The sequence below is a fragment of the Callospermophilus lateralis genome, chromosome 14 (genome assembly GCF_048772815.1).
Source record: "Callospermophilus lateralis isolate mCalLat2 chromosome 14, mCalLat2.hap1, whole genome shotgun sequence".
In the NCBI taxonomy this organism is placed as follows: Eukaryota; Metazoa; Chordata; class Mammalia; order Rodentia; family Sciuridae; genus Callospermophilus; species Callospermophilus lateralis.
In genome coordinates this window covers 5,646,293-5,661,798 of record NC_135318.1, presented here as the reverse complement: position 1 = coordinate 5,661,798, position 15,506 = coordinate 5,646,293, and the positions used below count along the sequence as shown (strand labels likewise).

General features: G+C 46.0%; 1 protein-coding gene across 2 annotated transcripts in view; it reads left to right on the top strand.

Annotated features, from left to right (window-relative positions):
• Nucleotides 1-721: 721 nt before the first annotated feature.
• Mboat2 (membrane bound glycerophospholipid O-acyltransferase 2) overlaps nucleotides 722-15,506 on the top strand; it is a 133,886-nt gene continuing 119,101 nt past the window's right edge. For both annotated transcript variants that reach the window (XM_076833190.2, XM_076833189.2), the window contains exon 1: nucleotides 722-796. In XM_076833190.2, coding sequence (XP_076689305.1) covers nucleotides 722-796 — 75 coding nt within the window. The remainder of the gene's footprint in view (nucleotides 797-15,506) is intronic.

The following is a 15,506-nucleotide window of genomic DNA, read 5'->3' as shown; positions in this document are numbered from 1 at the left end:
TCCAGTCCTGGCTTTTACACAACAGTCTGGGCACAAAGGGACTTCTTAGCTACGCCACTTTTTGGTTTGTCGTCCTCCTGCTCCTGGCTCCAGCTTTGTCCCCAACTTGCTCGTGGGTTGGCTGAGCTGCTTCGACACGTGCCCCCCTTTGTCTGGCCGCTACTCCGCGCCCCTTTGTAGTCCACAGGCCTCATAGTGAAGGGTGGGGGCGCCGCCGACCCCCCGGGGCGGAGAGTTAAGGAGGCGAGGGGGGGGAAGGCGCCGCCACTCGCCCGCGCAGTCCTCGCGCGACGCCCGGGGCCGCGCCTCGGCCCCTCGCCCGGGTCCTCGGCACGGGGAGGGGCGCGGCGCGGCCGGCGCCCTCTGATTGGCTGCGGGCGTCGGGCGCCGCGACGCGATTGGGCCGCGGGGCTGTCTGGCGCGAGAGCGCGTGAGGTGGGGAGGGGGCGCTGGAAGCTGCTGGAAGTCGGGGGGCGGGGGATGCGGCGGGCGGCGGCGGGAGGGGCCGCGCCGGTGCGGGCGGGCGGGCGCGGGCGGCGGGCGCAGGGGAGGGGCGAGCCGGGCGCCGCCCCCGGCCCCTCCCCGGCCCTCCCCACGCCGCTCTCCGACCGCGGGCGGCCCAGGGGCGGTCGCGCCGCTGCATCCCCATCCTCGTCGCCCGGCACAGCGCGAGCCGGCGAGCGGCAGCGGGCCGGAGCGGGCGCAGCGCCGAGCCCCGGCCATGGCCACCACCAGCACCACGGGCTCCACCCTGCTGCAGCCCCTAAGCAACGCCGTGCAGCTGCCCATCGACCAGGTACCCGGCGTGCCCGGGGCATCGCGCCCGGGCCGCCCCGAGTCCCCCGCCGGGCGGGAGGGGTGGGGGTGGGTGTCACGCCGCCCGCCGCCCGGCGGGGAGGGGGCGCCCAGCCTGGCATTGTCGCCTCGCCCGCGGGCGCCGGCCGCCTCCCTCGGGCCGCGGCGCGCCCACCCAGCCCCCCATCGCGGCCCCGGGCGGGGGTGGGCGCGCGGCGTCGCGGGCGACAGCCAGCCGAGAGGGCTCCCCGACCGACGTGCGCGCGGGCATGCCGTCCCTCCCCGGCCCCGCGGCCCCGCGGCCCCGCAGGCTGCGCTCGGGGCTTCGGCGGTCGGCGCCGGGGCTCGGCTCGCGCCCCGGCGTGGCTGAAGGGACACCGGAGGCAACAGTTTGGGGGGGGGGGCGGGCAGAGGTTATGGAGAAAAGTCACGGCGAGTTCACTAGCCGGGCTGTGCGGCTGAGAAAGTTGCAACCTTGTAGACGGGAGGGCCACCCCATCCCCTCAGCGACCTGGAACGACAGCTGACACCGGCCCGGGCGACGGGCGTTTAATCGAGGCCATCGAGTCCGACTGTTGGAAGGGCCTCGGGATTCCCGAGAAGTGAACAGTACTGTGATGGGGAAAGCAGCGCCATTTTTATTCAGAAAGTTTGGAAGTATTTTGTCCTGAGGGTGCGATTCGGGCAGGCGTGGGTAGGGTCTGGTGAACTGCCTGGCCCCAGGCGGAAGGTGGTGGCTTTGGGGATTCTGCCTGCCCTTCTTTCAAGCGTTCTTGAGCTGAAGGGTTTGCACTTCACTCGCTGTCCTTAGCCCCACTAGGGATCTGGTTTACGACACAGGACTCCTCCGGTCCAGACCCCACCTCAGCGAGGTGGAAAGGACTTCTCTGTGCTTGACTGTTTTAAATAAAAGGCTGAAGTATGCGGAAGGAGTATTAAAAAGAAATTCTGCCTTCTGTTTACGTCTAATTGCTTGCTTGTGTTTCAGCGTACCTTCCGGGGAATTGTGAAGTACCTGTCCCCCACGTACCTTGAAAGGCACTTACCTTGTACGTCCCATGTAGAGTGCCACTAGTGAAATTGTGGGTTTTGCAGAGATAGTCTTCTCTGTTTATTAATAAGTTAATCAGGACTTAAGGTTTTGGGTCTTCTCATCCCTGTGGAGGACTCTGTTTTCCAAGGTGGAGTGTGGTGCTTGGTCTGAGAGTACTGCTGCTGACTTAACCAGGTTGCTGCCGGTGTTTGTGGGCCAGGGTCTGACGAAAAAAATTTCTTGCTGATGAGAAGCAAGGGAGAAATGAAGCATGGCTTGTCATACCTTTTCATTTCTTTTAGGAGATAGGTACATCTCATCCCTCTCCCTTTCCCTCCCTGCAGTAGTCTTCTTGACTGTGGTGAAATGTTCTTTTCTATGCTAATGCCTTTAGAGGTATATGGTGCTTATAACTTTTTAAGTGATATAATATTAAAGAACTTATTTAAACATTGCACTAAAGCCAGAGAAAGTTCTTTTCTGTACTGAAATAAGCAGGAGAATCAAGGGAAGATGGCAGGGCTTAAATTTCTTTTTGAGTGTGCTGTTTGACTAGTTAAAGGTCTTGATTTTGTGTCTTGAACAACTTTCATTTTAATGGAACTATTCTAAATTTGTATAGTCATGTATAGCTCTGAGTTTGGGTGTCTATTTGTGTAGTATTTTGAGTTATTTTCTCTGCTCTAAGCAGGTCTTAAGGATATTGAGTTAATACCACACAACTTTTTATAGTGAGAATAAATTCTTTCTTTGAAGCATCAAATAATTGACCTTTTTATTGATGAAGCTCTTGCAATAACTGAAAATTCATGTTGTAAAATTAGATGAATAGTCCTTTAGCCATTATTTTAAATTAGGGCGAACCAAAATTTTTATAAAGCAAATAATTGAGAGAAAACCTCAGAATTGGTTGTGATCAAATAGTGTGACTCAACAGGAAGCAGTCAGGAAATGAAAAGTGTAATAGTATATAACTTGTCAGCATGTTAATTTTGTATGTGCTAATAGTGTTTTGAAAATTCAGGAAATCATTAAAGCACTACTTGATGTCAGGAAGAAAGGGACTGTAGGGTAATAAGACAGTTAACTTTTTTACTAGAGTGGGGAATTGATGCGATGACAGCAGTCATTGGTGTTTGTGGAGCACGGGAATGCACCTTTCAGGACTAAGCAGCAGAGAAAGGAGAGTGCAGTGAAAGCCAGGCCTGGGAGGGAGAGGCAGCAAGAGATCTTGCTTTGGACCCCTGGATTGTTTAGTCTTCACTGAGAATTCCAGAGTGACCTTGAGGGAGCCCTAGTATTTTTCAGTAGGCCTTAAATTTAAATAAAAATATAAAATCTAGTATCAGATTGAGGTTTTATGATTCTTAAAGATAGCCAGGCAACTTTGTAGAATGATAATTTGTAGGTGGATATGATTGAGGGAATATTTTGAGAGTGGGTTTTGAGGATGGATTTGGACTGAGGGAGAGCTGTGCCAGAGAAAAAGAGCAGATGTGCCACCTAGCAGATGTCAGATACCTCTGGATTGGATGGAATTGTGTCCTTAGTATGTTGATGATCCACAGTGCCTTTTTAAGACACCAAAGTGAATAGTAAAATCAAAAGTCCAAGTCAACATATTTTTTAGACTGTTCTCTTTCAACATGTTGTGTCTTCTGTTGTGGTTTGCCTAGTACTCTGAGTTACCAGATGAGGTTGCTACTGGCCTTTCCCCTCTTCATCCTTCCCTAGCCTGCCTGCCTGCCTGCCTTCCACCTATCCATCCATTCATCCACTTTTCTTTCCTTATTTCCCATGATGCTGTAATTACCACTATAGATGGAGTGAATTTCCCTAGTGATGTGATGTCCAGGATGGTGTGCTTGGCATAAGGCCAATTAAGGATGAGTCATTGGACGTAGAGTCCTGTTTTTGGGACAGGTGTTACTGTTTTAGAGTTAATGTGCTGAACTCTTGGGGCAGGGAGAGGGGCAAGAGAGGCACTCAAGATACTTTGAAAGGTTTGGAGGAGACAGAAGATGGATGAGGGCAGAAGAAAGAACCCAGTTAGGAATCCTGCAAATTTAGTAATTATAATGCCTTACACTTGACAGTTTTCAGAGCTCTTTCATTACATTACATCCTCACACCACCTTGGGAAGTAAGAGTCAAAGCCCAAAATATTTAGCTTCAGGTATGTCTGCGTGACATGCTATTAAGCCCTTGTATAAAAGGTCAGTTTCGGTATAGTTTTAATATATGGCAAATACTTTTGTTATACCTTCATTTTAGATCTGGGCCACCAGGTATCTTTTGGAGGGGAAGATGAGAGCATGAACTTTTCACACCCCAACCCCCATACTCATGCACTGGCCCTTATGATTTGGATAGGGAATGTGTATGTAAGAGAAAGCAGTGTGGAAGCCTATGAAATCCTTGTTCCTTTGTGGTCAGTTTGCTGATTGCCCTTTCCTGTAAGCCCCCACCCTCCCTCCCTGTGCCGCAATGACAATGAAATGAAGCGCTGAATCAGGGAAGAGTAGTTTAAAACTTCAGCTTTTTAAATTCCCCTAATTCCCTTATAGGTCTGAACTGTGATGAATTCCATTTTATAGACGAAGAAATAAGTAAAATTCTCAGTGTAGATTCTTTAAAGAGTATGACTTTTAGGAGGAAAGGGACATGCCACGAAGCAGGCAAACCAAGGATTTGTTTTCTTTGAAAGTTGCCAGTTGACTGCTCTAAGTTTGGTTCTAGGTTTCGGTTGTAATATTTAACTAACTCATCTGACTCTCCTGCTTTTACCATTATAATGAGAATCAGTTTCCATCACAGAAACCCTGAGATGCTGACAGTCTGTTGTGGAAGATTCCTTTCAATCAGAAAGGCATATGGGATTGAGAATCGCCTTGTCAGTTAACAATTTTAGAAACACCACTCTACATAAATGTTTCTTCCTGTATAAGACATGTATTGGGCTTATTTTAAAAATTAACTGATAAAGATGCCCCATGATAGAGGGAATATAAACAAATGGGAGGAGAGTGGACTAATGCTCTTGAAGCAGTTTTCAGCAATAAAGAGCTGAAACTGACTCTGTAACCAAAGCAGTCCAACTCAGTCCACCTGTTAAGCAGTGGTGCTGATGCATCTGTCCCTGCATTCCTCTTCCTCATCAACGGGAAGCACTGGTGTGGTGGTGTGGTGGAGAGGTGGGTTTGGAGCCACACTCTGCAAACCTTGTGCCATTAAGCAGATGATTGTTTTTTTTTTTTTAGCCCCAGTTTCCTCACCTGAAAATAAGGATAATAATAAGTATTAGATACTTGCAGGTTTTTGTGAAGGTTAAAACAAAAATCTATGTGAAATGCTTGGCTCCTAGTAGATGTTGCACAGTTCTTCCTCCTTTACAAATTATAAAATATTTAGAATTTACTTTATATTTTTATTTTGAGAAATTAATACTTGTTTGTATATTGCATTTTTAATCCTTAGGACCTCATTTTTAGGAAGGGAAGTATAAGATTCAGGTTCAGTTACATGCCCACACAGTGATTAAAGTAGGATTAAAATTTAGTTTTGAATTTGGTGATAAAAACAGTTTTCTGCTTCCTTACTGCTTAGCAAATTCTTTGTTTCCAGCTTGAAACTGCTATGTTGGATGTTATTGCCCCTTGTAAGGTCAAAAAGCCCTGGTCTCTGTTTATTGGGTCTGTTCAGGCTGACTTTCCAGGGAAATCCTTAAAACAGCTTGCATGTAGCTTTGGTCTGCAGTCAGGTTTACAGGTGGGCTTTTACCAGGATACAATGTGAGATTTCTTTAAAATAAAACAAGCCATAAAAATGACTCTCAGCAGAGCGGTCAGTTAATGACTTCATGACTAACATGGGTGCAGATGGAAGTCCTGCTTTAGCCCGGAAGTAGGGTGTAGAACAGGAGGAGAGGCAGCTGATGTATGGAAGGATAGAATCAGGACTGAGGAGGCCATCTCCCAGGAGCTAGTGACGGATCCCTTCTGTGGCTTGTCATAGTCCCCCCTACCCCCAGCCTTACAAGCTGACATCCAGTCCCCTTTGTACACAAACCTTTTTGTGAGTCTCATCTGATGTAACTGCTTCCTTACTTGAGCCCCAAGTGATTTTTGGATCTGGCACTGTTCTGACGTTTGCATTCTGCTGAACGTTGTATGTATCAGTCAGGCTCCTGGTAGGAGACAGATTGAACCAGGGAGCTGAAGAGACTTGAAGAACTCTTTACAGAGATGTGGGAAGGTTTGGGGAACTCATCAAGAAACAGTAGTTCCCAAGCGAGCTGCACTAGGCCAGGGGGCCAGGGGAAGGAAAGAAGGATCACAGCCCAAGAGGCAGTGGAAGCCTCCATCGGGGGAGTCTGCCAACCTGCACCGAGCCTGAGGGACCGTGGCACATCTGTCTCTCCTCCTGACCTTTGGTTTCTTGCTGGTATCTCCTTCTGAGGACTGGGTGATGATGCTTTGGGAGAGATTAGACTGGGAGGGGAATTCATATACAAGCTAGAACTGTGTTGCTTCAGTGTTATTCATTTCTCTCCTTGATAAATGCAACTAAAAATCCTGCTATCATGTTCTTTTATGTACATCCTCATTTTCTCTCCTCAGTCATGTTGTTTGAAAGAGTAGGTGACTCTTGCTATTTTCATTTTCCTAATTTCCATTCACCCTGAAAACCGTCTCTATCAGGCTTCTGTCTCCGGCATTAATAGCCAAATCCGGTGACAAATATTGAGAAACACAGCACTCCTCAGTCACTTCCTTGCTCACAACTCTGCACCGCGTCCATGTTGCCTATTGCTGTTTTTCCTGAAGTGACTCTGGGATGACTTGTATCAAAAGCCATTTGGTATTGTTATTAAAAACATACCTTCCCTGGCTCTACCTAGATGGACTAAATGAGAGGGCCAGGGAACCCTCACCTCCTTTCCACTCCCCACCACCATTAGAGGCTAGGGCCAAATATCTTAGGCTCTTCATATTATTAAAAGGTTATAAAAACTGGGCATGGTGCTGCATGCCTATAATCCCAGTGGCTTGGGAGGTAGAGGCAGGAGGATCATGAGTTCAAAGCCAGCCTCAGCAACAGTGAGGCACTAAGCAACTCAGTGAGACCCTGTCTCTAAATAAATTACAAAATAGGGCTGAGGATGTGGCTCAGTGGTCAAGTGCCCCTGAGTTCAATCCTGGGTACCCCCAAAAACAGTTATAAAAATATGATGTGGGGTTGGGGTTGTAGCTCAGTGCTTGAGCATTGACCTAGCATGCATGAAGCCCTGGGTAATCCCCAGCAGTGCCCCCTCTATCCCCTGCCCATGTATTTTTTTCATCATGCTTGCATGTAACACCCCAGGTACGACACTCCCCAGGTGTAAGGGTGTGGTTGACAGTATCACAAGATTTAGGAAAAATAAAATTCATAATGTACTCCTTTCTAAGCAGTGTAGCCCTGAAATGGGATAAGATTTTTGTTTAATAATGTATGTGTTTTTCGGTTCTATTACTGTGTCCTGTATGACTTTTTCCACCAGCCCATATATAGAAGCCGTGGAAAGCCTAGGATTGGGATGCCAGTGAGAGGCCTGCCTGCCTTGGGTGAGGCCCACTCCATCCAGTCTCACTGTGAGCTTGTTTTTGAGAATATGAAGCGCTGCCCTGAAGGGCACCTAGAACCCCTAGAGCAGGGCTGTTCACCCCTGGCCTTGGTGTTGCTCCCTCTCTCTCCAGAGAGGCCGAGTAGATTGCCCAAAGCCACACATGAGCCATACATGAGCCGAGTGTGACTGCTTGCCTGCTGCTCTGGGGTGTTCTTGCATTCTCAGTTATATACAGTTTCCTCAGTACAGGTTTCTTTCTTTTAACTCTTTGTGACATCCCCTTCCCCCATTTTGGCCTGGCAGACTTTTCCAATATTCGACTAAAGACTGTGCCTTCCTGTTGAAGCTTTTAAGACATGTCTTCTCCTTTTCCAACCATTGGCTTCCCATTTGGGGCTTCTTGTGTGTGTGATCTGTCTGTGTGTGCAACATGCGTACTCCAAGTGTGTGTAGTGCTGCTACCTTGGGCTGTGAGCGTCCCTGGTGGTCTGACACCTTGGATCCTTTGCAGAGAGCTGTCTCTTACATCCTGTGTGGCATTTCTGCGATGAGGCCAGGTCTGCGAGTCGCGCTGAGAGAAGAGAGAGCTGCAGTCCTGCCCCCTCCATAGCCCGTGGACTCTCAGCCCTTTTTGTTTCTGCCATTAAAAGCCCAGGGCCAGCCAGAGCTGCCTTTCCTAGCAAGGAGTTTTGGGGAGTATTCTTGTGGAACTTCTTGCTCCTTTCCAAGGCTCCTAGTTAAATGTGGATTTCCTTCTGACTCTAGGAAGCAGTGTACAAGGATTCTCCTTACCTTTCCAGGCTACTAGACTTCCCTTTTTGGTCAGGGCCTTCAGAGCAGGGACCTCAGGTCCTTTTTCCATCTTAATGAGCTCTGATGACATCTGGAGCATTTAATTATTTTTTCCCCTCCAATACTAGGGATTGAATCCAGGGGCATTTCTACCCTGAGCTGTATCTCCAGTCCTTTAAAGAATTAAAACTATTATATATTTATTTTTGTGGTACTTGGGATTGAACCAAGGGATGGTCTACCACTGAACTACATCCCCTGTCCTTTTTAGTTTTGAGGCAGAGCCTTACTAAGTTGCTGAGGCTGGCCTCGACCTTGTGGTCTTCCTGCCTCAGCCTCCTGAGTAGCTGGGATCACAGGTGCTTGCCACTGTGCCAGCAACATTTGTTTTTTTGTCTCCTTACCATGCTATAAATTTCTTAAGAATAGGACCCTTTGTATCCCTCTGCTCGGGACTTGGCTTGGGGTATGTTTGGAGGAAGTGGCACTAATGTGATGAAGGCCAGAGACTGGCTCAGATTCTGATTGTCACTTGTTAGCTTTGTGCTTTGGCAAGTTGCTGATCCTTTGTTAGCTAGCTGCAGTTTCCTGGTGTATAAAATGGGGCATGTAGTAGGGCCCACTTCGCAGGGTTGAGGTTAGCACTGCAGAGGTAAAGAGGCAGAGGCTGAGTGTGGGCTGGGGATTACTGACGACTGTGATTCTCTTGCAGGGGCTGGAGGCCACAAAATTGTATCTGACCTTAGCCCAATCCTCAGTTCATGAGGAGTCTACTGGAGTCTTCTCAGTCATATATTTGACAAGTATTTGAGTGTCTAGCATGGCTGGCAGTGTGCTGGACAAGGGGACACTGAGGAAAGTGACTGTGGTCCCATGAGGTGATTGTAAATTAGAACACTGCAGCTCCTTGAAGGAGTTGGTCAGATGGAAAAGAGTCCTGCTCGGGGAGACGGAGAGGCTAGGGACATTCCTGTTGCATCTAGGGCTTCCCTGGCTTCCCCTGGCACCCATGCCCTTCTGGGCTGGAAGGCAGGTTGGGACTGAGAACAAGGAGCCCCACTTCACTGGCCAGGAGCCGCTGGGCTGATGGAGCAGCCCTCGGACTTTCGGTGTGTGCCTCTTGCTGGCTGTGTATTGCTCAGCGCTCAGAGGCCCTGGTTGGTCAGGCTTCCTGAAGGACAGACGCACAGCAGATCACTGTGAGGGAGAAGCTAGTGGTATAAACCTTTTTGGCTGACTTAATTTTCTTCTATTAGTTTCCTGGGAAGCCAAAGATATGCAAACATTGAGAAATTTTGGGGTGTGTGACTGATTGTTCAAAAAAGAAATGAAGGTAACTCTTGAGGTAAGTCAGTAGTTGCAGCTAAGTGATCACAGTGGCTGGAAAGGGAAGCTTTATCAGCGTTTTAATCAAGAGATTCAAACAAAAGAAGGCCTCTGATCACACAGTTGTCTTTATCTGTAAAGAACAAAGGACTGCCACTTCAAAAAGGACTCCTTTGGCATATCTTCCCCACCCTCAAATCCACCACGTCCTCCTCATCCTCCAAGTCTCCCATCTAGTCCCGGGCAAGCCGGGATCCTCCCAGGCCAGATCAAAGGCAGGTGGACTGATGTCCTTGAGAGAAGAAAGCCAGGGGATTGGCCAGCTGCCAACCAGAGAGACCACCCTCTTCTGATCAGTTTGCCTTGCTCCTGTCAAGACATTGGATAAAGACATAACGTACCTCCTGCTTTAATCTGTAATTTTATAGAAAGTTTTTTAGTTTTTGGAGGTCCTTTTGGGCCAGAGTAGATGTTTGTGGAAAGTTAGAGTTATAAATAATATATATTAAATATAAACATTTTAGGTATATTTAAGTTGTTCAGTTACATGTATGTTAAAGTAGTTCCTGGCTTATGCAAACAAACAAAAGATTCTGACTTGTTTAATTTTCCTTTTGAATTAAATTGTAGGTAGAATATACTGCATACATGATAGACATCCAGATGATACTTCCTTGTGGATACTGAGTGGAGAGAGAGGTACTCCACCTTTTGCAAAACCATTAGTTTCAAAACCACCTGTCTACTGGGTGTTCAGTAGATGGTGATTGAATAGAACACATCTCATTTAATCAAGATATTTTAATCAAGATAAATATTGATACATGCAATTATGTTCTAGAAATTAACTATAGATAGAAAATTGCCTGAAACTAGCAATACATCCTAATAGTGAACCTTAGCAGTCTGCTTATTTAAGGTGTAGCTTAGCTGACCAGGTCATGGGGTTAGATGAAGTAGCTAATGCCATTTCCATCCCCTGTCGAGACGCCTAGAGGGTACCAGACAAGGTACACAAACGAGTGTTGATATTGGTGCCTCGTTTTCTGAGTTGTGCACAGCACGACCATCTGGAAGCTACGTGCAGTCTGAAGGGAAAGCCTCTGCTTGCTTTTGACTGATCGCCACAAAGAGATGTTGGCTTGCTGCTGCCCAAGTTGATTTTCCAAAGGAAGCTCGAATCTGGATTTTTTAATGGAAATACGATTTTTAAAATTCTGGAAAAAAACTTCAAGTTTTTTCTTTTTGAGCCCACCTCCAGGCAGATCTCCCAACCAAGAGTTAGGAGGCAGGTTCTATTAGAGTTGATGGTGGTCAGTCCACTCTGAAGTACAGTGTTCTGCTCTGAAACTTTCTAGATGATAACCAGAGCAGGGCAAGCAGGACCAACAAGGGTTCAGAAGACATGTCAAGCAGTAGCTGACAACGACATTTTTTTATTTTATCATTAGATCATTTCATCCTTTTTCATCCCCAAAATTCAGATTACATTTTATCTGGCTCTTTTCATTTGGAGAGGGTCATGTCCTCAGCATAATCTCGAAGGTTAATACCCCATTACAGTGGGAGGCTGGAATTTTACACTACTATTATTTTATTCTTTTTGAAGATTCAGTATTACAATTGTTAACTGGTGTACGTTGTCAAGGCTATTTTATGGAGTGCAGCATTTTGAAAAAACAAGTCTGGCTAGTGGGGAATAATAAAATAACTCAGAAAGGTCTAGATTGTCTTACAGTGTGAGTGTGGTGGTGCACGCCGGTGGTCCCAGCTACCCAGGAGACTGAGGCAGAGTCATTGAGAGTTGGAGAGGAGCCTGGGCAACATAGTGATACCTGTCTCAAAACAGAAAAGAAAAAGAAAAAAAAAAGATTGATTGTTTTATAAGCCCTATCAGTTTTTCCAGTTTTCTTAACTGTTTTGGCCAGAGTGTTTTATCATATGATAGCTACTTAGCTTTGGGGTTTAACTTTAATCTGTAGTCTGCTTCACGATGACCGTGAGCCTGCCTTTGCCTTTTCTAACAGTAGAACTGCACAGCTGTTCATATTAGCTACGTCCCAAGAATAGAAGTGACAAAGATTTTTGGTTTATGAATAGAGCCAAGAGGATGAGGGCAGAGAACAGGTTGGAGGCACCCTATCTAGTACTTAGTATCTTAGAGATAGTCAAGGGAGGGAGCCATAGGAGAAAATTAAAATTCTACATGCCATAATTGTAGTCCCTGTGCAATTTCCACAGGAAATCCTGTGGAATCAGGCTGCATAGGTCTTTTCCTTTTGTTCTTGGGAAATGTTGTAAATCTACGTAATAACTTGGCATCAAAACATTGAGCTTCAGCTTTCCATTAAACCTGGATGGAGATTCTGATAACACTAATCAAAGTTGAACAGTGGGGTTTGAGTATTGTTAAATTGTATGTAGTTGAATTTTTGATTTGGATTGGGGAGATTCATTTATAAAGCCTGTCTCTTTCTAAGATATAGGAAATATAAATTTATGGAGAAATATGAAGTTCCAAGAATGTTTTTGGCATAGATTGAGAGTTTTACTTCATAGGACTTTGTAAAATGATCTATAATTTTTTTAAAGGAATATAGCAGTGGGTAGGAAATACTTGAGTAGATTAAAAAATCCTACTTGGAATATTAAAAATAAGAGGATGTTGGTACAAAGATTAAACTAGAATAGTACAGAAGGCTGGTCTTGGATTGTTTTCCTTTTTCTATTTTATTGCAAGTAGGAAATTCTAGAAAACGATGAAAATATTAGGTGACTTCATTTTGTCCCCACCTCCAGATTTGGTAGATGCAAAGCAAAGGAGAAAGGCAGTGCAGGTTAGTGTGCCCTGACTAGGTTGGTCACACGGGTTAGCAGGCAGGTCCATTGTTTTTTATGCCACCTGTAATCAGTGGGTGCAGGGCGTGGTAGAAGAGGACACGCAACTGTTTTGTGTGTTACTGTCAGTTAGCGTATTGGGAAAGATGGACTAATATAAAATCAAGACCTTTCTCTGAAATTTGACATCATGTAGGCTCTGTAGTACAGAGGACAAAATTTGGTAAGTTGGCATTATTCTGGGACTTGTAGATTTAGAGAGTTTTGTTTTTAATGAGTGTTGGTGATTTTAGAACATTTTTGTTTAAAAGAAAGTGATGGGTTTAGTATTATTTATTTTTTGGTATCATTTTAGATGTTGAGAATTACCAAGGGGTTTTAGTAGGTCCTGGAGAGAAAAAGATGAACAAGTGCTCGCTGGCCCTTTAGCTTCTAGTCTAGTGGGATGGGAAGACTAACAGATATTTATAGTGTGTCAATGAGTGTTAGAAGACAGATGTGTTGGGATGAGTTTGGATAAGGCTGCTGTGACAGAGTCCCAACATTAATCCAGCTACTTAAAGATGATAGACTTTTTGCCCCCCCCCCCCAACAGTTTTGATGTAAACAGTCCACAGTGTGGGTAACTCCGCTCCACCTGGCTATACTCTAGAGACCTGTGTGCCTCTAGCCTGTGGCTTTGTAACTTGAGGTCTCATCCCTAGCAGCCTGGTTGAGGCTCGCTCACTTAGGCAGTGGGCTTTTTGCATTTTGATTTGCATTTCCCTAATGATTACTGATGTTGAGAATTACCATATGATCCGGCAGTACCACCACTGGGCACCCATCCCAAGAAAATGCTGAAGAGACACCTAAAATACCATGAGTATTGCAGCACTCAGCTCAAGAGCCAAGAAATGGAAACAATCCAAGTGTCTGTCAGCCTATGAATGGATAAAGAAAATGTGCACACACATGAGGGAATATTATTCAGCCATAAAATGGATTCAAGTTTTGTTGTCTGCAACCAGTGGGTGGGACTGGAGGACATTATTTTACATAAAAGAAGCCAGGCATTTCAAGACACATGTACCACTTACCTCAACCATATGGAATCTAAAAGTATTGACCTAGAAGTTGAGAGTAGAATGGTGATTACCAGAGACTAAGGAGGCGGTTAGGTAGACGGGAGTGGTGGGCAGAGGTTGATCAGTGGATGCTGATTTGTAGTAGATCCTGGTGGTAGTCTGGTGGGCTAGTGCACAGTGGGGTGACTGTAGATAATGATAATGATCTATATATTTCAAGAGGCTAGATGAAAGAATTTTGAATGTTTCACTGTAAAGAAATGGTAAATGAAATAGATATATTTAATCTGATTTAAACATTACACAATGTGTACATGTATTGGAACATCACATGGTACCTCATGGATGTGTACATATTTTTGTTTCTATGTATCAGTTAAAAATATAAAGTAAAAATAAAAAGTCTGGGCTCTACCACAGAGTTGGGTTGGTATCTGTTAATTTTCAAATCACAGGCTATGGGAGTGCTGGGGGACTGGGGGACCAGGAGGGTTTCAGGCTTCCTGATGAGAAGGCAGAGATTGTCGTAGGTCAGCGCATACACTATCACTTCCACTCACGTTTCTTTTGTGAGAGCTTTGTCATACAGTAGAGGTCATTGCAAGGAGATGGATTGGGGTAGAAGTGGGACGGTGGCTGGGAGCCTTGCCCAGCTACAGTTCTGTAATAAAGGAAGATCAGGGCAGGCCTCAAAAATAAATTTTCTTGGTATCCTAAAGAGGAAGTGTGAACAACGCCCCCCCCCACCACTGTCCCCCAGGGATTGAACCCGCAGGCTCTCTACCACTGAGTTGTATTCCCAGCCCTTTTTAATATTTTGATACAGTCTTAAATTACGCAGGCTGGCCTCAAACAAGATCTTTCTGCTTCAGTCTCCCAAAGCTCTGGGAATACGGTTGAGTGCCACTGTGCCCAGCTCAGTACTGGCTCCACGCTAGATTAGGAGAGTATTTGCAAAGTAAAGAAAGGGCATGCTCACTCTTTCAGTAAAGATGGATGGGTCGCCTGGCTTTGTGCTAGGCTTTGAATTTCAGAGAGGGTGAAGTGGGCCGAAGTAGATGAGGTAGCTAATTAAAACTTGTTTCCTATGTTAAGATTGTGGTGACTGAGGTCAGGGTTCAGGAGTCGGCTTACATTCCCCTTGCCACACTTCCCAGCTGTGTGAGGCTGGGGGCCTGGCTTCTCCTGGACAGGGCCTAGTGCAAGGGAGCACTTGGCAGACATCACTGTGGCCACCTTGTTGCTCCTTTGTAAAGCACTGCTCCTGGGAAACATAATCTCCTGTGGGCGGGCTGGTTGTCAGACATCTGGCTTCTACTTGAACACTTAGATGTAGAACCTGTGTCCTGTGTTCTCACCTGCAGAGGGATCATCCCATGCAGGCTGGCATGTCACAGAAAGCCAGAGCACCCTGGAGGACACCCGGGGTCCAGGGAATGGGAGTGCTCCCTAAAAAGCAGTACTGACCACGGTGGGGAGTCGATACTGCTCTGCACAAAAGGTGGGGTGCGTAAGTGCTGAGTGGCTACTGGGCTTTCTGTCATGTCAACACTGCGCACATCGCTACTTAGTGCTGTCACTCGGAACTGTGATGTTATTTTACAGCTTACTCCTTAGACTAGATAGAAGCCCCTTGGGGGAGGAGCTAGTCACTGTCCCCTGACTCTCCAGCACTGGATGAGCTGGTAGTGTTGGCTTGTTAGTGGATAAGTAATGGCTTGAGAACCATGGCATTGTGGAAAGGAGGTGGATTTTAGAATCAAAGAAATTTGCTTTAAATTCTTCCTAATTCAAGGACAGGATACGAAAAAGTAAGTACCAAGAAAAAAAATGTGGACTAATACATCCACACTTAAAGTTTCTAACAGTAGTAATTAAAATAGTTCTGCTTAATCCAAGAACCAAGCTACACAAAATAACACACCCTGAATATTTCCTTTGATCTACATTTTACTGCATTTCTTTTCTCTGCATTAATAGGTAGTGGAGAAGAAGTCAGGTCCTGCTGAGTGATGGAATATTTACAAATGTTAATATTAAAGTGCAT